This window comes from Apteryx rowi, unplaced genomic scaffold (assembly GCF_003343035.1).
Source record: "Apteryx rowi isolate R43461 unplaced genomic scaffold, aptRow1 scaffold_501, whole genome shotgun sequence".
Taxonomy (NCBI): domain Eukaryota; kingdom Metazoa; phylum Chordata; class Aves; order Apterygiformes; family Apterygidae; genus Apteryx; species Apteryx rowi.
In genome coordinates, this window is record NW_020450763.1 from 534,915 (window position 1) to 556,151 (window position 21,237).

General features: G+C 36.4%; 1 protein-coding gene across 1 annotated transcript in view; it reads right to left on the reverse strand.

Annotated features, from left to right (window-relative positions):
* The window catches only part of LOC112972813, a 42,333-nt gene extending 21,491 nt beyond the window's left edge, over positions 1-20,842 (reverse strand). The window contains 1 exon segment of the mRNA XM_026079887.1: positions 20,712-20,842. Coding sequence (XP_025935672.1) covers positions 20,712-20,842 — 131 coding nt within the window.
* Between the last annotated feature and the right edge of the window lie 395 nt (positions 20,843-21,237).

The following is a 21,237-nucleotide window of genomic DNA, read 5'->3' on the forward strand; positions in this document are numbered from 1 at the left end:
AAATGGCAATCAGACTTTCTAACAAAAAATTCTTTATTTCAATATTTATTTTTTACTTCAAATTAAGAGAAAAAGTTGAACTATTAAAAATGGCATGAAGCAAACACTGGAAAATCTTGTTTTAATGACTATCAGAATGCATCATACTTGTTAGCCAGGATTCATTACATCATATGAAATATATTATGACTGGACAGCAGGGAAGGGGGGAATGGGGACCGGTACTTGGGGAAAAGAAAGGCTGAGCAATATAGTTTAAAGAATGTTTATTTGCGTTCAGCTAAATATATTAGGATGTGTACAAACAGTTATTTTTTGTTGTATTTGACTTGGTTAAGTCAGGTCTCTTAGATTTCCACATATTGTGTTAAAGATGCAGTGTCTTAACATATTGAGTGTTCCTTTTCAATTCTGATGATGGAGGAAGTAGCGTTCCTTATGCCATGACAAGTTTAAAGGACCCTATTTTACCTTATATTAAAATAAACTAGGAGGGTGCACACATTGTCTGTGATCAGCCCACACCTAGTAAATTGTAGCTGGAAATGAGAAACATGGCTGGAAACTTCTTAAATTGCTCTGAATGCCTTAAATTACTCCAGCCACAAGGAAGAGTGGCTGCAAAAGAGTTTTTATCAGATTAAATAAAGCAGTTTAATTAACGAGTGACATACGTGTGCTCAGACAAGTAAAAAGTCAAGAAGGAGCACATACATCTTGCAGGCCTCAGGGAGAAAATAAGAGGAAGGCTATGCCTTCACTGGCATTCCTCACATTAACAAATGAAATTTTTATTTTCAGTATTTTTAGTACTATTAACATATTCATTACTTACAGAGATGTCTTCACCATAAGATATGCTGTTTTTTTTCTAGAAAATATTTAAAATGAAGTATTCTGAGTACAAATGACTACTCTGTGAATAGAACCGTGGAAACAATCACACCCAGGTTGTGTGTAGTCAGAATTGTTTCTTACTGACAGTAAAGAAAGYGCTTCTGGTCTTGATGAAAATGCAGACATTTGATAAAACTGAATACAGGCATACCTCGTTTTATTGCACTTCGCTTTATTGCTCTTCACAGATATTGCGTTTTTTACAAATTGAAGGTTCGTGGCAACCCTGCACTGAGCAAGTCTGTCAGCGCCATTTTTCCAACAGCAGGTGCTCACTTTGTGTCTCTGTGTCGCATTTTGGTAATTCTCACAATATTTCAAACTTTTTCATTGTTATTATGTCTGTTATGGTGATCTGTGATCAGTGATCTTTGATGTTACTATTGCAATTGTTTTGGGGTGCCGCAAACTGTGCCACTGTAAGACGGCGAACTTAATCGATAAATGTTGTGTGTGTTCTGGCTGCTCCACCGACCGGCCGTTCCCCTGTCTCTCTCCCTCTCCTCGGGCCTCCCTATTCCCTGAGACACAACAATATTGAAATTAGGGCAATTAATAACCCTACAATAGCCTCTAAGTGTTCAAGGGAAAGGAAGAGTCGCACGTCTCTCACTTTCAATCCAAAGCTAGAARTGATGRAGCTTAGTGAGGAAGGTGTGTCGAAAGCCGAGACAGGCCRAAAGCTGGRCCTCTTGCGCCAAGCAGGTAGCCAAGCTGTGAATGCAAAGGAAACGTTCTTGAAGGAAATTCAAAGTGCTACTTGAGTGAACACACGAATGATAAGAAAGYGAAACAGCTTTATTGCTGATATGGAGAAAGTTTTAGTGGCCTGGATAGAAGATCAAACCAGCCACAACATTCCCTTATACCAAAGCCTGATCCAGAGCAAGGCCCAAACTCTCTTCAGTTCTGTGAAGGCTGAGAGAGGTGAAGAAGCTGCAGGAGAAAAGTCTGAAGCTAGCAGAGGTTGRTTCCTGAGGTTTCAGGAAAGAAAGAAGTCATCTCCGTGACATAAAAGTGCAAGGTGAAGCAGCAAGTGCTGATGCAGAAGCTGCAGCAAGTTATGCAGAAGATCTAGCTAAGATAATAGATGAAGGTGGCTACACTAAACAACTGATTTTCAATGTAGATGAAACAGCCTTCTGTTGGAAGAAAATGCCATCTAGGACTTTCATAGCTAGGGAGGAGAAGTCAATGCCTGGCTTCAAAGCTTCAAAGGACAGGCTGACTCTCTTGTCAGGTGCTAATGCAGCTGGTGACTTTAAGTTGAAGCCAATGCTCATTTACCATTCCAAAAATCCTAGGCCCTTAAGAATTAMGCTACATCTACTCTGCCTGTGTTCTATAAATGGAACAACAAAGCCTTCATGACAGCACATCTGTTTACAACATGGTTTACTGAATATTTTAAGCCCACTGTTGAGACCTACTGCTCAGAAAAAAAGATTCCTTTCAAAATATTATCGCTCATTGACAATGCACCTGGTCACCCAAGAGCTCTGATGGAGATGTACAACAAGATTAATGTTGTTTTCATGCCTGCTAACACAACATCCATTCTGCAGCCCATGGACCAAGGAGTCATTTTGACTTTCAAGCCTTCTTATTTAAGAAATACATTTCGTAAGGCTATAGCTGCCATAGATAGTGATTCCTCTGATGGATCTGGGCAAAGTAAATTGAAAACCTTCTGGAAAGGATTCACCATTCTAGATGCCATTAAGAACATCATTGGTGATTCAAGGGAGGAGGTCAAAATAGCAACATTAACAGGAGTTTGGAAGAAGTTGATTCGAACCCTCATGGATGACTTTGAGGGGTTCAAGACTTCAGTGGAGGAAGTAACTGCAGATGTGGTGGAAATAGCAAGAGAACTAGAATTAGAAGTGGAGCCTGAAGATGTGACTGAATTGCTGCAATCTCATGATAAAACTTTAATGGATGAGGAGTTGCTTCTTATGGATGAGCAAAGAAAGTGGCTTCTTGAGATGGAATCTACTCCTGGGGAAAATGCTGTGAACATTGTTGAAATGGCAACAAAGGATTTAGATTATTACATGAACTTAGTTGATAAGGCAGTGGCAGAGTTTGAGAGGATTGACTCCAATTCTGAAAGAAGTTCTCTTGTGGGTAAAATGCTATCAAACAGCATCGCATGCTACAGAGAAATCCTTTGTGAAAGGAAGAGTCAACTGATGCGTCAAACTTCATTGCTATCTTGTTTTAAGAAATCGCCACAGCCACCCCAACCTTCAGCAACCCCCACCCTGATCAGTCAGCAGCCATCAACGTCGAGGCAAGACCCTCCATCAGCAAAAAGATTACAACTCGCTGAAGGCTGAGATGATGGTTAGCATTTTTTAGCAATAAAGTATTTTTTAATTAAGGTATATACATTGGTTTTTTAGACATAATGCTATTGCACACTTAATAGACTACGGTATAGTGTAAACATAACTTTTATATGCACTGGGAAACCAAAAAAATGCGTGTGACTCTCTTTATTGTGATATTCACTTCATTGCGGTGATCTGGAACCGAACCCACAATATCTCCAAGGTATTCCTGTATACTTCTAATGTTACTACCAGAATCATAATAACATAGCAGATGCATGAGAACAGCAATGCTTTATGTTTCTTTAGACCTTAAACAATCTAATCAAACTAAACAAAGGACAGGAGAACCTACCCTTGCTATTTGTAGACATTTTGGACAAGTGTAAATGATGAGCTACAGGAAGTGCCTGATGTTAGAGAATCAGGCCCTAGGAACTGATCCAGAGCTCACTGTTTTTCATGGAAAGATCTTATGGATTTCAGTGAATTTGCATTAGTAGTACAGAATCGGGTTCTTTTTACCTTGTAGGAGGTGAATCTTCACCACTGAGGATAACACAGTGCAGTTATGCTTAGAGTGTTCAAAGGTCTAAAACGTGTTGTGTAAGCAAAGCATATAAAAGTTAGCTTGTACCTTTGCTAGCTGTCTGAAGGCATAATAGCTAAGGAAATGAAAATTAAGCTATGTTGCTGCTTCATCCATAGGTTTGTCTTTGTTACAAAAATGGTTGTAATTGTTTAATTAATATAACTCTACTGACTTGCCTTGCTTGGCCATGCCATTAATCATGGCTGTTCAAATTCTTATTTTAACAGCACTTGTTTCAGCGCTATAAATTTATAGATCTGTTATTTGGAAAGATGCCACATTGAGCAGATCTCTAAGAAATTCAGAGATTATTTAAATAGAATATGGATGAATATCCTATTGCATGGGTATACTTGCAGTGCTGTATATTAATCAGAATTTCATTACAAGTTAAGGTCAGATCTAGACAGAGTAGTTTGGAAGGTATTTAGTGCACTATATACATTATTTTGAGTCACACAGCTGTAGRGCATCCATTAACATTTAATTGTTTATTGCTCACTGGAGTCAGGTAGACACCTACATTTTCTATGTTCGGGCTAGCTTGCATAGTTAAGATTGGTTTTGTGCTACTGGATTGAAAGCAGCTATTGTGGCTTGTGAAACAAATAGTTTTTAGTATCTGATATTCAGAAATTAGAGCAAGAAAATTGTATCCCCAATCATCGTACTATTTTCATGTTTTACAATTCAGAAAGATTGTCTAAGACGTTTTCTGAATAATGATGCCCCATCATTTGACTACATCATGGGAAATCATTAAATCATTATGGCTAGTGAATGAAAATGCTTTTGTGGTGTCTTCAGAGAAGTCTAGCTGCATCGTGAGCTTACTGTTCTGCAATTTTTTTTCCTTAGGTATTGAACTCTCGGCAAAAAGGGGAATGTTTTCCATGACATAAGATTTCCAGTCAGAACACTTCTAATGAGTAACAACATATATGTTTACACAAAGTCAGTTGTAAGAAAAATATTTTAACAGCTGCCTGCATTTTTCTTTTTCTTATATTCAGCTTTGGAGCTTCTTGTGATAGAGATATGGTTTTGTGCAGGCTTTGGAATTAAGAGGGATCTTCATCTTAAATAGATCTTCATCTAGTTTTATCCTAATTCTTGCAGGAACCATATATACAGAATTTGTAATAAACCTTATCTTTCATTATCTTGCGATATTAGAATCATACACTGTGATACTAATTCATGCTAATTTGCAGTGCTATCAATTTTTCTGGAAAAAGGTAGTCTTATAACAGATGCAAAAGACACAAATTTTATTCCTGATTGGGCCAATCACCCTGGAATTACTGCATAGAACAATGAATAGGTAGTCAGGGTGGAAATACAATTTCTAATTGGCAAAATATTCAAGATTTGGAAATCTTTTCTCATCTGGAGTCTGTATGAGAAGTTAATTAAGAGCAAAACAAACAAAAAGACATAGTCATTCAAAAGGTTTCTTTGGATATAGTTCAAAAGTGTTGTTTCTGTTTTAGTTACTTACATTTGATTGATACAACGTAATCATCTTAAATCTTCTAATGCAAAGTTGTCTCAATGGTAAAACTGGATGTTTTGTCTGTTTTGAAGATAACAAAATAAATGTTGTTTACAGAAAAATACCTGCCAGTTTTTCCGATGAGCTTTGAAGTATCGTTGATTTGGACAGACCTATTTGGAGGATGTTTAGTCACTGATAAAGCCCTTCCCATATATCTACCAAATTATTTCACTGTTCTTTGAGAAGTGACATTATGTTCAAATTAATTCTGTACCTGTTTGAGAAGAATGATTTTTTCCTGAAGTGAAGCCTGGGCGGAAATGGCGAACATTACATTTATATCTCTTTGCAAGAGCAGGGCTTAACAATATATCATCTGTATCTAATTTGCCATGGTATTGTAATGATTCATAATCACACAGAGATCCCTTTAAATTTTAGATGAGATCTTTGAAGAATGTGTGGAACGGTAATTGGCCGACTCTCCTTGGTGTTACAGTTGGCATGTTTAGGTTCTACGTAGGTCAATCAATTACTCTAGATCCAAAATGAACAAATTTAATACTGCTGCCAGCAAAGCACTTTCACTTTACTTGCTTGTAATTTTGTGATATGAACAAAACTAGTGAGAAAAGTAATTTAAGTAAATTGCTTTTTATTAAGCAGTAATGTCCAGAGAGACCAGTGACCTCATACATCAATCTCCTGGCAAGAAGCAACTTTCAACATTTATTGCAGTATACTTCAGCCCTCAACAACCATAATTCAATAAAACAGCACCTGCAATGCAGAAAATTGGCTCATGGGGCAGAATGTCATACCACTCCATTCATGCTTTAGCCAACAGTCAGAAAGAGCATGCAACATACATACAACATAAAGTATTTTTCATGCTAGTTTTATGTACCTTAGAGACACATTCATAACGCAAAAGCCTAAACTATTTACTCTAATACTGGAGTCCATAGGAAAAGTTTTTAAGTTTGTGCAAATTCTTATACATTAACTAATTTTTACTTTGAGGTATAAAACTATTGAGGGGATTTTCATGGTTAAAATAGCTTTGCTTCATTCAACATCCCCCCCCCCCAAGCTTCTATTGCACCTCTTTGAGTTGAATGCAAAAATGAAATACCTCATTAAATTTGTGTATCAATAAGGTAAGTTTCCATTTGACTAGTTCTCATCCATAGTATTTCTTCTTAGGGCAATAAATTGCTATTACTTTATTAAACTTTCACTATTAATTAACATTTTTAGAGATTTTTATATTTTTAGCTATATTATCCATATCATTTCATTTTGTAAAATGGAAAATAAGAAACAAATATCTATTTATGTGTTCAACCATGTGGAGAACTTTAGAAATTAAGGTAGAAAACTTGCAGTGTCTTTCCAAACTGGAAGCACTAATAGACCAGAGAGAGAGGAAATGAAAGAACCATGAAGAGAGCTATGTTCATACTGGAATGTTTGCCTCTACAAGTCATTGGCAAAGTTCATAATTTTAGTGTTACAAGTACAGAAATGTCTTTTCAGATTGCAGATTTGTTTAGGTATTCAAACATACAGTAGAAAAATACAGTTTTAAAAACAAGCAGGAATAACTCTGTACAGTAGGAAACAACATGACCTTTATATCTTAATTTTATCATTGTAGAGGCATCCTTGCAAAATCAGTTAGTAAGTTAGTTAGAAATAAATTACATTTCAATTTTAATTAAGAAACAGCAGAGTAAATTGCCCTGGTGAAATGGTACAAGGTGGGTAGAAGTGTTTGTTATTTGCCCCTTGCAACAGTGAGGGGAAAATAGATATAAAATGATATCCAATCAAAACCAAAGCCTGAATTCTCAAAGTAGCACTTAGTCTGCATTTAGGCAGCAATATCCAAGAAGGCAATTCTCGTAACTTGTACCTATTCCTCCAAGAATTTTTAAGTAACTTAAAACTTAAGTTTAAATTCATGACTGTTGCCAAATCCCAGTGTTCTGTTTCAGCTTGATAACCATTTTGGCTTGATATGTATTACAAGCCGAATTAGCATTAAACTAAGTACTTTCCACATAAATTCCCTAAAGAGTTTGATTTGGTAGGGATGAACAAAGCACACAGTATCAACAGCAGAACTGAGTTTTACAGAAAATACAGTGACCAACATCCTCTCCCTGATTCAGAAAAAGAGCTGAAGAAGGAGACTGTATCTCCTTTCAGAGAAACTGTTGTCTTTCAGACAGTAGAGCAACCTTTTGGGACATTTAGGACTATGATTATGCCCAGTTCTGGCATGAGTTCCACAATTCCCTAAGGACCTTCCAACCCATGTGCAATAACTGCTGAATGTATTCCATGCATTCACAGCTTGTCCAAGGCATTTGGACTTACTGTGTGCATGAGGTATCTTCGCTTGCCTGAGCAAGTGAAACTCCTCAAACCAAGGACCAGTCCCCTATGAAGCAGTCCTGTGCATGACTTCCTGCATCTGAAGGTGCTCAAATCTTTCAGCTGCCTGAACAGGAACCCAGGACACTTGCTGGAGTCAGTGGCTCCACCACTGAAGCAGCACAGCCCTGTAGACCGAGAAGTATGGTCTTGCTGTTGTTATTAACAGGCCGCAGGCTTTGTATTAACTTGGCAGTGCAGGCGTCAGGACTTGTCAGGCTCATTTGGACTTGTCTTGGTCTTTCTGGAACTTGTTTTAGCTTATTTAGCTGTAACAGCAGTTGTCTAATGACAGGTAACTATTGCCTTACTTGTTTTATCTTAAGCTTAGCTTTGTACTTTTGTGTGGTGTAATGCTGATTGTTATAATAATTTGTGTGTATGTCGGTAACTAATAGGTGATAATAGCCAGTAGTTATTCATTCAGTTAGTATTCAGTTAGTATTCAGTTATTCACTCTAAAGTGAACCGTCTGTGGCCCTAGAATAAAAGTGTAGTAGAGTGCAAGTGTGGCATGACAGCAGAGGCCTTGAAAGTACAAGCAGAGGATAACAGAGCTTCAGGGCTATGAACACAAATCTCTGATTATTGATCACTAAAGGAATGCAGTCTTGGGAATTGGGTAAAACTGGTTTTAGGGTACCAAAGAGAACAAAGGACAATATCCATCATATGCAAAACATAACCATACATTGTAAAACTGAAATATAACATGCAGTTCCAGACCAGTGAATAAAGATTTGATAAGCAGACAAAGTTAGAAAATGTATAAAAATAAACCCAAGCAGCCCCAAAAGCACAGGGAAAGTGTCCCCCATCAATATCATATGACTACTGATGAGGAACTTGGGATGCTGTCAGCCTCACCATAATAACACATTGGAAGGCTGAGCATAACAATAGAGAAAGGGCAAATATGGGTAGGTTGTGTATATTGGTTTTAACTATGCTTATTCAAAATGATCTGTAATTGGTTAGTTTGGACTGTAAGTCTACAAAATGTAATATTGAGCTATGCAGAACAAGTAGGATACCTCTATTAATATATGTTATAACTCATCATTTTTACTAATTTTGGCTGCTTCATTTTAAAACAAATGCAAACAATTTGTTTGAAAATATAGGACTTGGCTCTGTTATACTCATCTTACTGGACCAAAGGTCATGAATGAGATTTCTTGGATGGATGAAATGAACAATGTTTTAGGCATATATTGCAGAAAGTCTTTTTTTAATAGTGTGGTACATCTCTAAATTATCCTCACCTTAGCACCTCTTCTGAAAATTAGGATGTGGCAACTAAGAATTATCATTTATTTAGACTCTTGATGTCAGAGGGAGCGAAGGCCATACAGCTTCTTACAAAGTAAGTTCTTTACTGGCTTACAACACAAGACCTGTGAGAGACCTGTGCTTTAACGGAGCAGCTTCTTGTACCTGCCTGTCACTGTTAATGATGTGTAATTTATGGAAATAGTAGATAGTAATTCCTAATCAGCAAAGTTGCAGCTAAGAGTGCTGGAACCTATCATATGGGATTGATGCCAGATTTGTGAAAAATGGAATTGACAAGTAAATTTTCTCCTATAACATCACCAGCTGTAAGACTGTTTCAGAAAAGCATTCAGTCTCTTCTGTAACACATTTAAAGATTGGTTTAAATCTTGCACTATTTTTTATTATTAAAGGCATGTCTAATAATTCTTGTTTGTCAAAACATTAAATAGTTGAATGCTTAATATTTTAATTCTTAACGTATGAACTAAGTAAGATCCCTCTTAAATGAGTTACTAATACCATGTAATTGGAAAGGACAATTCTCTGTTTTTTTATTTATGCTTTGCATTTTTATTATGATCTATTCTGATCATGCTGGTGACCAAAAAAAATACTTGCTATTCATGTTGCACAGCTTTTCCTTGAAGGTTGTATGGATAGAAGTAATTTTTTGAAATCACAAGAAAAGGATTCTGCATTCTCACTGATTTTGTACCTTAAGTTGTATGAAATCAGTTTATAAATACAAGGTTATAACCTTAACTATGCATTGTCAACTACTGTTCTATGTTATCAGATTGTGGGTGTTATTTGAGTGTCACATTTTTATGACACATAAGTCAAAGTATTGGAGCGATATGATGTTTTGACATGAGAAGACTGATTCAGCTGCTCTTATTTTTTCAGGGTAAAAGAATTCTTACTGAACTAACTTACTCATCAGATCTACTGTCTTCATTTCCTACATACTCATTATAGTGAAAAGCAGAGTACCATCACGGGGCAGGATCTGAGAAAGATCATACACTTCTCTGCAGTGTGTGTTGGATAGATGAAGACAATACCTTAAATATGTCTCCTATTCTGAATTTGACCACAGTTCAGAAAGGTCTAGGAATACTGGGAATTCAGCAAACAAACATTTTTTCCATATTCGCTTGTATATGGTTTGAACTTTGTTGTGTGAATCTGCATGGAAAACAGCTGAAGTAAGATCCTCTTATAGCTTATTATAAAACCTTCAGTTACATGCTATCTATCCCATTATTAAATATTCAGACTGACATATGTACCCAAATTGTGCAAAGTATGGTAAGTATTTTTAAATCATGAATCATGAAAATCATTTTAATTTTGGTTTGCACTGGGAAGAAGACAAATGTGTTTGATGATGACAGTGGGATAGACAAAACATGGCACTGATGTAGTGGAGCAGATTGCTCGAGCAGCTTGACTGATTGACTGTATCATCACTAGTCTGGAATAATCTAGACTCAACACCAGCTGAAAGGAATTCCACATTTGCCTGGGTTCTGCAGAGTTCAGCTGCTTTAGGGCTGAGGAACTGAAGCTTTTCTAAGTTTAAATAGAGAGGGTGATGTTTGTAATAAGTTATGTAGGTGCATTAAGGCAAAAGAAAAAAACCTAAAACTTCGTTGTGTTTTTCTTGATGCTGTTGTTGTCTGCTTGCTTGCTTTGGGGAAATGAGAATTGCCTTTATAACCAGCCCCTAAGGGATTGGGAGTTTCTCAGGAAGTCAAAGCTGGATGCTTTCTGAATAATCTGCTTTTGCCACAATACAAGGGTAAGGTGGGGGGAGTTCTTCTAATACTGGATCTACGAAAATAATGTGCTATATCTTCTGGTCCTGGAATATCTTAGCACAGTTAATCTTTTTTTATTTATTTCCTTGTAATGCTTATTTAAATAAATCTTTTCTTCACATAGTTCTATTTCCAAGTTCTCGTATGTCTGCACACTGTCCAAGGACCATGAATAAAAGAGACCATGACTTATATTTAAGTTCCTAGAGCCAGTGCATAGATTTCTGGTGTGCCCTTGGATGGGACAAATGAAAGCTTAATTAAGCTGGCCTTTTTCACATTAAAAAAAGGAATGTAACTTAAACTTCTTGCATTAGTGGATCATTCTTTTTCATCTGCTGCTAACACCATATTCAAAATCTACACCAATTTTGGAGATGTACATAGTGCATTGACATATTTTTCTTGCGCTGTACGTTGAAATCAATAGAAGCTTACTGACTTGAATGAGCAAAGCATCAGGGCTACAATGAATATCTGTAAAACCTTAAAAAAAACCCTTCTAATCTATATTACTGTACATCTTTTTTTTAAATATGTACTGATAGAAAAAAACATTCTGTTTTTTTTATAGACTAGTAATCTTCTGTAGTTCTTCAGGTGAACAGAAAGTTACACCCATGAAATACAATTTATAAGGGGAGAGTAAGTAGGTAAGTTTTCGTAGCACTGATTAGCAGTACTTTAGATCAAAGCAAAAAGAAACATCAAGTATGGAATGTGTCTAAAATGCTGTCTTCTTCCAAGGTTTCAGTAAGAGATTAAATTGTCTGAGAGAGATCTATAGTTAGGAAGCTTATTCTGAAGGTAGAGATATAAAGCCTACAATAGTAGTAGTATATTATTAGTAGTATTTCACACAGTGGCCTAGTGATTGGAACGCTCAGAAATAGAAAATGCAGGTTCAGTTCCCATTCGAGCTGAAGGAGGTTCAAACCCAAACATTTCTTCCTTTTGAGATACAATCCCTGACCACTAAAGTGACTAGAAAGGAAGGACTTCAGTTATTTCCAGGATAAGGCAACATGAGCAAAGAGATTTGGTATCCTAGTTTTGGATTTATGCATCTGTTTTCTACTTCAGCACCAATTTAGGTAATTAAGTCCTTCACTGATTCTGTTCCTTAGAGCCTAATCTTACATGTTCATACAACATATCCCAAATTTGTTAATTCCCATCTTTTGTTCTGAAATAATACTAACTCCTTAATTTATATCTGGGCATATTTCTTTTTCCCCAGCTGAAGAGGAGGAGGATTATTGTAGTAGGAGATCATAATGCTTGGGAATATTTTAAGTTCTGAGCCCTGATTTAAATTAGGTTTTATGTCGTGCCCAGCTTCAGAAGGATATTTCTTTGTCTTTACTATTTTTTAATATCTGCCAAAGAGCAAATAACAGATTCTTCTCCTGTGGACTAAACCATCCATCAGAAGTGTAGTGTTGTTGAAGCTGTAATAGGATAGGGATATAAGTGAGGTAAGTTTCCTAAGAGAGATAATATCTTTAATGGATTGATAGCTGAGGGCAAAAAAAAMCCCCCAAATACACAAAGTTTTGGTTTCAGAGTAACTGCCTGTCTCTGTCTCCTTCTCACAGGGCCAAGGATTTTATCATCTCTTCTCTTGCTACCATGCACCTCTCATAACTACCCTCTTTTCTCAAATTGTCTAGTTACTTAATTAAACAAAGCTGAAAGTGATTGTTCCAATGTAAATAATTTGGAGCTGTTTGATGCCATTTCAGACCTCTGCTAAGAGGTTGTCCCTTTTTTCCCAACTATACCAGCTCATCCGATAAATGATACCACTTCTCCCTAAAAAATAAAAGTGTGACTGCCTAATAACCAGAAAGATTTGTAAGTGATTGCTAGTCACATTGCCTGGAGGAATTTTTATCTCCCTTGCACTTTTTACCCTAATTGAGGCTGAGACATTTTGTGGGCTTCTTTCTGTACTCAGTCAGATGACCTATATGCAAAACAATCATCCAGACTAGAGATTCTATTTGTTTTTCTTTTCTCTACAGTAAGTCTTTTAAGCTACAACACCTTCACCTACATTAGATTACACTTATATAATTCATGACCTAACTAATAAGAATGGGATAGAAGTGTACACAAGGCATTGCTGTTTAGTACGCAAAATCATTATGCGAGCCTTCAATAAGCTTGTTAATATGTAACTTAGTTATGCAGATGAGGTACTGCACTTTGAGACATTCCTGTTCACTCTTGTGATCTGGGATGGATTTTCATTATAAAAACTGATTATAAAATTCAGTGAAAATCATGTTAACATGTTAGTATAATTAAACCTATATGCTATTACTACCAAGGAAAAGATGTGAGAGTTGTTAATGGTCTGTGCACAACTCAGAAGGATCATAGCTGTCTTAAAAAAGCTATTCATTGTTCTAACCTATTTTTTAATGCACTCTCAAAAGAGAATTTACTGGGCACAGATGTGATGACTTTGAAATACCTTTTAATCCAAACTGCTGTGTGCAAAGATACTTGTTAATGTTTTTGTAATGTTAGTTATTAGACATTCTATATATTACTTAGGCTTCTTAGTCAACAATTGTTACCTCCTGTGGCAGGCACCTTACATAGGCAGAAGGCAGTCTTTACCTTATTACACACTTTACATGATGCAACTATAGGATGAGTAGGATAAGAAGAGTAGGCAGAGCAGGGCAAAATCAAAAAACCTGAGTAAGCATTGAATGTTCCAATTTATGAAATATTTTCCTCTGTATTTTTCCTGTGACCTAGCCCATTTCCTGAAGTAAAATTATTTATTAAATTAATCCATGAATATGTAGGAAGAGACATATTAATGAGGCAGAAATCTTGAAGTGAAGTTGCCAGATCACTGATCCTTTGCGATTATCCCACTCTAAAAAGTGAGAGGGGTATTTCCTTCAGAACATACCTTTAAAATTTAACATTAAAAATGTAACTTTTGAGCAACAAAAGAAAGTACTATGTTAGAGGAATATTTCTGAACATTAGTACAGTTCACCAGGGGAATTGCTAGCTGGAATGCAAGACCATGTTAGGACTGATGTGTGGAAATAGAGGAGTACAGAATAGCCTCAGTGGGCTAAGTATGAAACTTAGTATTTTCCGATGTTACAAATTATGGTCAGGTGTTCCCCAGAACTGAGTATGTGGTGTAAATGGAACGACTGTGACTTGCCCTTACACTGGTGTATGAATGTGATTAGAGAAGCAAGGACCCATAAAAACCTTCTGTTACCCTGTGAGGGTTAGCTGTGTGACAGTGCAGCAGAGAGAAAGGCTTCTACAGAGTTTTCACTTGCATTGCTAAAGTGAGCAGTGGCAAGGAGTCAGGAGAGCCTTCTCCTCCCAGCCACCACCACTGGTGTAGCTGAGCAGCACGACTTTCATTCAAAGACAGGGAGAAGAACTGAGCCCCAGAACTGGTTTGTACCATAGACTTAAGGAAGACCATAAGATTGCAAACATTTAAAACTATTTTATCTTAAAAGGCTATTTCAAAGGTAGATACTACATTAATAATAGTTGTATACTCAGAACATCAAAGCTATCAGTAAGGGATTGCTTATATTTCTATTGAAGTCAAACAGATTAAGTCACTTTAAATTAATTTAATGAAGCTATTTCAGGGGATGTCTGAAAGTTATTTTGGAAACACCATACTTACTCAAAAACAGTATTGCTTTGTTAGACTCCAACCCTGCTGCTTGGTGGTAAACTTCTTGAAGACAGTTTCCTCATTGTGAAAGGTTTATTGCCTTGTGGAAAAAAGATCATGATGCCCTTCACATTATAGGCCTGAAAATATTTTTATTGCTAGCTTCTCCTGTTGCTTGAAGAAGCTCTGTAAAGATCTGGTTAGAAGTCAAAAAGTCTTTCTCATTATAAAAGCTGAGCTGAGAAACCATCCAGGAGGACACAGTGTAATCTAGGCTGGGATGACTAAGCATCTGTCCTGGTGTTCTGACTATGCACACTGAGGAGGGTTTGAAAGGCAGAACAAAACAATATTTTATAGCTGAGTTTTGTATAAGTGCATCTAAGTGCTTGTGTTGAAAAAAATCTCAGTCTATTAGTTTAGAGACTATTATTCAACATTCTCTGGAAAGAAAATGAAATGATGTTGTAAATTAGTTTCCATGTTCTTTCTTTTTTATAAAGTCCCAAGGTCCAAAAACCTCAAAAGACCATGCCTCTGAAAATTCCCATGATTAATTGTACAAGCAACAACTTATTTGAACATATTAGAAAAATACTAAATCAAAATATTAGCAAAACCAGAACATTCTGGGTTGGGGTAACATTTAACAGACATTTTAAAGCTTGGAAATTGGTCAGACTAAGTGTTAAAACAATCCCAAATATTTCTCTGTTAAGTATGGCTACTGTTGCAATTAAATATTATTTTAGATAATGATGCACAAATTGTCACCCAGTTTTATAATGGTCCAGAATTTCTGACATGTTCAGTCACTGCCAGGAAAAGATTTCAGGCCTATGCAGGAATAGAGCGATCTTCTTGCTCTTTGCCTCCGTAGACATGTAGCTTGCTTTGTGTGTCCTGCTTTTGCACGTTCCATCCCATTGTTGCTCTTTAAGGCTTGGCTCTCTGTCCAGAGCAAGCATATCTAGTTGCATCTAGATTTATCTATGTGGCATGGCATTGCATTGTACAAGATCGTGGTTCTCTGCTCATCCAGATCAAGAACAAATTGAAGTACAGCATGACTCCCTTGTGGTCCCTTGTAGGTTACTTTGGAAAGCAGAGCATTTGGGTTGACTGGTTTGTTCTGAGGTTTCACCTCATTAGACCTGCAGATCATCTCTCATCTTTTCAGCTTGTTCCATGTCCCAAATCACCTTTTGCAAGGACTTTGTTTTTCCCTAATCATACCTTTCTGTATTTTGGAATATCATCCTTGCTTCTGTAAATCAGACAACCTCTTTTCTCTTAAAAAAAAAAAAATTAAACTTTGTTCAGTCAACCAGTGTTGCCTTTGCCATTTCAGTCTTATTGTACTCCCAGAACTAGTGCTCTTTCAGTAGCTTTGTAGAAAGGGGTTAAATGCTGTTTTACATTCAAGGTTGCAAGTTCACAGGCTTTCTAATCTACTGCTGAAAAGTATTGTGTTCTCTTTTGACAGCAGATGTGCCTGTCAGTGACCTGTGACAGCCTTTAGACTGAGAAATGTTGCTTTATAGGAACAAAACCAAAACAAACAAAAGGTTTTTTTACAGTAGTTATTGGATTTGCTAGAGAAGTAACTGGATGAAACTAAAGGGCCTATGCATCCAAGAGATTAGCTCAGGCTGTTTATTTAAGTAGATCTTTTTTTACCTTTTTTGCTGAACTTTACTTTATTATTGTATTATTATATTATTATATCATTACATATTATATATTTTATACTATATATTATATTATTATGAATGGCATAATATCTGCATCACCTGGTGGCATATAATTTGATAAATTAATAATTTTCCTTTTATTATCTAAGGAAAGTTCATAGAACTCCTTATTATGGGGGAAAATGACTTAGGTGCTCTGTGTATGCTGTATAAGAATATATGCTGTAGAAGAATAAAACTCTAATGCTAAAACTCTAAAAAATAAGAGAGTGACTTATTTTCTGGAAAAAACCCTTCTAACATCCCACGTGTGTATGAAAGTTGTAAAGCAATCCCTACTTTCTCTTTGCATGACTTGAACAAGAGATGGAGAACTTTGTGTTCAAGAGTGCTTAGAGCTGAGCTGTCTTGAGGGATCTAATACTGTCACGGGAGCAGAAGGAAGCAGTAACTGTGGCCTGCAGGCTGGGAACACAAGGCGAAGCGGACTGTATAAAAGACAGTGCTTCCTTCAGCACTGCCCCTTGCTGTCACAATCTAGTCCTCTTGAAATAGCATATTTACTAACCACTTGTAGGCAATGTTTAAGTCCTGCCACGCGTTTATACCTATTTCTAATTCCTTCTGTAAAAGTCGGTGAGTCTCACTTTTCAGTCTGGTGCAGATGTCTAAATTTTCAGATTTGATTAAGAGAAGAACTGGAATATGAGGGCTGTATACAGGGTTTACCACCCCACCGTATAGCATGTGCTTTCCAGGTCATGGGCTTTTTTTCCAGTTGTCACATGGTTGTGAAGCCTCCTTCCCTCTGACTCTATATTTAATATGGCGCATGCAGGACTGAGGAAGTAAGCCTACAAGGGACATCACAAACTGCGCGCAAGCCAGTGCCTGTAGCAGTGGTAAATGAACTAGACAAGGAAGGAGGAAAATATTGGGTTAACTAATGGAATCTGAGGTGACACATAGATGAGAGTCCAGGGAATTACCAATACAGTAATTAAAAGAGGCCACAAGCAAGCTAAATCACAAGGATATCATTTTAATTCAATTACTAATGAACAAAATATTTCCTAGGACAGCAATTGAGACCAGCTTTGAGATAGGAGAACAGCAGTGCCAAATTTTATATTCAGAAGATATTTTTGTTTACTAATATTTTGAAGATGAGATTGTACTCATAAATATAGAACAGATAAAATAAATCTTTTTTCCAGTGTGTGCTTTAGGGTTGATGAATTGGCAACAATTAATACTCATACACACTGTAATAAAATGTTCATGAAGTTCATTATTTGCCATTCTTATCAACTAATTAAAAACATCTTCAGGGTAAGATGTGTAATAAATGGGTTGGAGGGAAAGAGAGTGGATATAAACACATTTTCTTCCCTTGAATATAACAGTGACTGTTGAGTCATGGCACATTAATTCATGCTACAGAAAATAACAGTAAAAGTATAATAAAGGCAATATATTACAATATGAACTCTGGGTATATTATGCGCTGTGGTTGTAGGCTTTGTCTTCATGTTGAGATATAATGAATATGCTGAATTATACTTCTAATGTGAAGTCCATGTGGACCTACCCAGTTTCATTGGCTAGTATATGAGAAGTGAGAGTATATTCTACCTGCTTTCAGCAAGGCAGAGAACCTGTAGCCTATCTGTTACCTTTCCCATTTGAGCAGTGGGCTTATGAGCGCAGAGGAGATTTCTTATCCCTAGAGCTTCTCTTAACCGTGCCTTTCAGAGCTACTTGTTATGGTGACCCTTGCCAACTAAAATGACTATTTTGAGGTCAGAAGTCCCAGTCATCTCTATGGTAAATGGAGAGACATGAACAAGACAGAACAGAAAAATAAAGAAAATTCTGCAGTGTGAATGAGTCACAGTGCATGTTGGCACATCTTATGACTGTACTGTGAGGCAAAGTATTCACATATATTCTCCTGATGTTGTTCTCCTTGCTGAAATAAAGTTCCCATGTCAGCTTGGGGAGCTGCATCTAAGTAAGGAATTAAAAATCAGGCCTTCTCTTAAGTTATGCCAGTCTTTGTGTATCTTTGTTTGAAGTGCCCAGAGAACTCAGAAAATTGATTTTCTATTGAGTTCCTGATGAATATTCTAGAGTGAGGTATAAAAGCTTAAGAAAATTCCACCCTGCTAGCAATGTGTAAACCTAATTAAATGGAATAGTTATATAAAAACATATAATGTTATACAGTAATGCCCTTTCTTCTCATTGTTCATGTGAAAAAGTACTTTAATAAGATCATGAATATGATCTTTGTAGAAACCTAGAATCATCCTTTAAACTGGCTCATAAAAAATATGTTGGTTTCCACAGATATGTAGCACATATGTTCCAAATAGCATAGCTATTGTACAGAATAAGAACTAATGATTAGATAGATGCAGACTTGCACTCACACATGGTAATTCTATGATAAATGTAGTGTAGTTGATACTAGTAAAATGTTTATTTTGCAAAAGTACAAAAAAGGAAAATATAACAACTCAAAATTACGTAACATAAGCAAAATGCATGGTTATGTAGAATTATGATTGAGAAAGCTTGTAACTGCCTTATTTGTCAAAACGATATGACCTTTTTAGAATATTTGTTAAAAATTATGGTTAGTGATGAAATGTAAGGTTAATGTGTAATAATAATTGAAAATAAATATTGAAATAAGTTTTATAAAAGTGGTCTGGTAAGAGACAAGAATGCTGTGACTTTCCATAATGATTTAGCAAGTCTTGTGAGAAACAAGCTTAAAAGTAGCAAGTATTAGTAGACATATACTTTATTTGATAATTAACAGTGAGTTTACAGGCAACAATTCTAAAATTACAACCTGTTTCTAGAAGGTTGTAGAGGCATTCTGGCTTCGTCCAGACTTTCCCTCCTATGTTAGGGAAAATATGTTTCAAAAAGATGTCTGGTGACTTGTTAGAGAATCCGTCTTACATTTATGTTATATTTATGGTCGGAGTATAGGAGGAATGGTGGGTGGATCAGTAAAGAAGAGGAATTATATTTAAGATGAATAGTAAATTGGGGATTACTATCCCTAATCCGATCCTCCAAAGTCAGGTGTGATGTCATAGCCCTACAGGTTTGAGTTCTACTGGATTATCACTGCTCACACTGCCTCTGCTAATGAAAAGGGGCAGGGGGCGGATGTAATTAATTTCTGAGGACAGTAAGTAACCCAGTTTGTAAATGTAAAAATGCAGGAAATCCAAAAAACTTCTTGAACAGGCTAAAATGCATGTGTTTTGATGAAGCAAAACAGACAGCAAGAATTTGGAGAGTAATACCTTGATTCTACTTTTAAATAGTACAAGAAAAGCTTTTACCTGAACTAGTCCACCAGGTGCGAAAAGAATATGAGTATAGAAAGGATTGTAAGGCCAAAAAATCCTTCTGGAAAGATTACCATATTGCTGAAAAGGCTATAAAAAATAAAGGATAAAAAGGGAAAGGAATCAGACCTCAAAGGTAAAGTCTATAAGCTTCAGTTCTTAGATTTTTAAAGCCAGAAAGTAATGAATTATGTTCAAACAGTGGGGGGAAAGGCTTTACACAAGTTAAAAGATTTCAAGGAGAAGAAGATGTATTAGCATACAGGGAGGATATCAACTTTATATCAGCTTAACATAAAAAAAAGTAGTGAGGGAGAAGGAATTAATGTGATTGAATACTGGGGGTCTCTCTTGAATGCTGGATGAGCAGCACAATGTGAACCATTAGCAAATCAGCATTTATTAAGTTTCCACAAAAAAATACTAGAGAGAGTGAAGTTGTTTGGTAGCATGGAAATGAATACTTTCTGAATTACAGTAACTGTTACTGATGACCACAGTATACTTATAGTATGAGATTATGCTTCTGGTCATGTAATGAGGTTGACATTGTTAAATATTCTGTCCAGCTTTGGGAAAAACTATGTTTAAAAATACAATAATTTTGCTTCAGAAAGGACTGTGGGATAAATTCTGATAAAACCGATGCTACTATATGAATAAGGTAGGTCTTTGTATGGCAGGGCTCTTAATTTTCTGTTTGTTGACAATACAAAACACACATATGTTGTAAAGGACTTGTACTTCTTTAAAAGAGCTGGTGAAACATCTTTCTTTTAGATACCTAGCCCCTGAGGTAAAAGCCAGAAGCCTGTAGGGGCAGCTCCCTATTCAGTGAATGGGAGAAACATAACTGTCAGAAAGGTTTTCAGAACAAGTAGCAGATGAACAGGAAATTAGTCAAAAAAGAAATACTGCACAAATAAAAATTACTATTTGTCATTTAAGTATCTGTGTTGGGAAAATACCTTCACCTACTTGGATGCTAAATTTTAGGATTATCTTCTGAGCATTGATACCTACAGCCTATCTACAAAAATTCAGAATAGGTTCCTGTCTGTGAAAGTTTCTGAAATTGCTCTGCCCTAAAAGCACTCAACTAATGCCTTGAAAAGTTCCCAATTCACATTTCTCCTCAGTCCCATGGGATCAAATCCACATCCTCCAAGTCCCAACAGAYCAATTACCTGATTTTCTGATCTTCTAGTAGGGTTGTCTTCCCCCATCTCGATAAAACTTTGGTTATGACCAGTGGAAAATATTGTTCTCAGCTGGCCATCCAGGAGCCTGACTCTGTAGCCTACCAGCTCACCTCTCCAAAAGTGTCAGTCCTGGAGTTTACTCCAAGCTTTGATGATTACTTCTGTACTTTTTATTCACTGATTTTTCAAGTATTTGTCTATAGCATATCATTTATTAAACAAACTGGTATGGATAAACCTGGAGGACACAAGCCCTTCTACAGATCAGAATCAGGAACAGCAAACCTCCACTACTTACCTAATATGAAGTTTCTAATTTTGGCTTATGCCTTTAAACTATGCAGCAACAGCCATATACTTCAGGTGTTTAATGGCAAAGGCAKGATCATTCCACGGCATGTTAGGCAACAGAGGAGTTG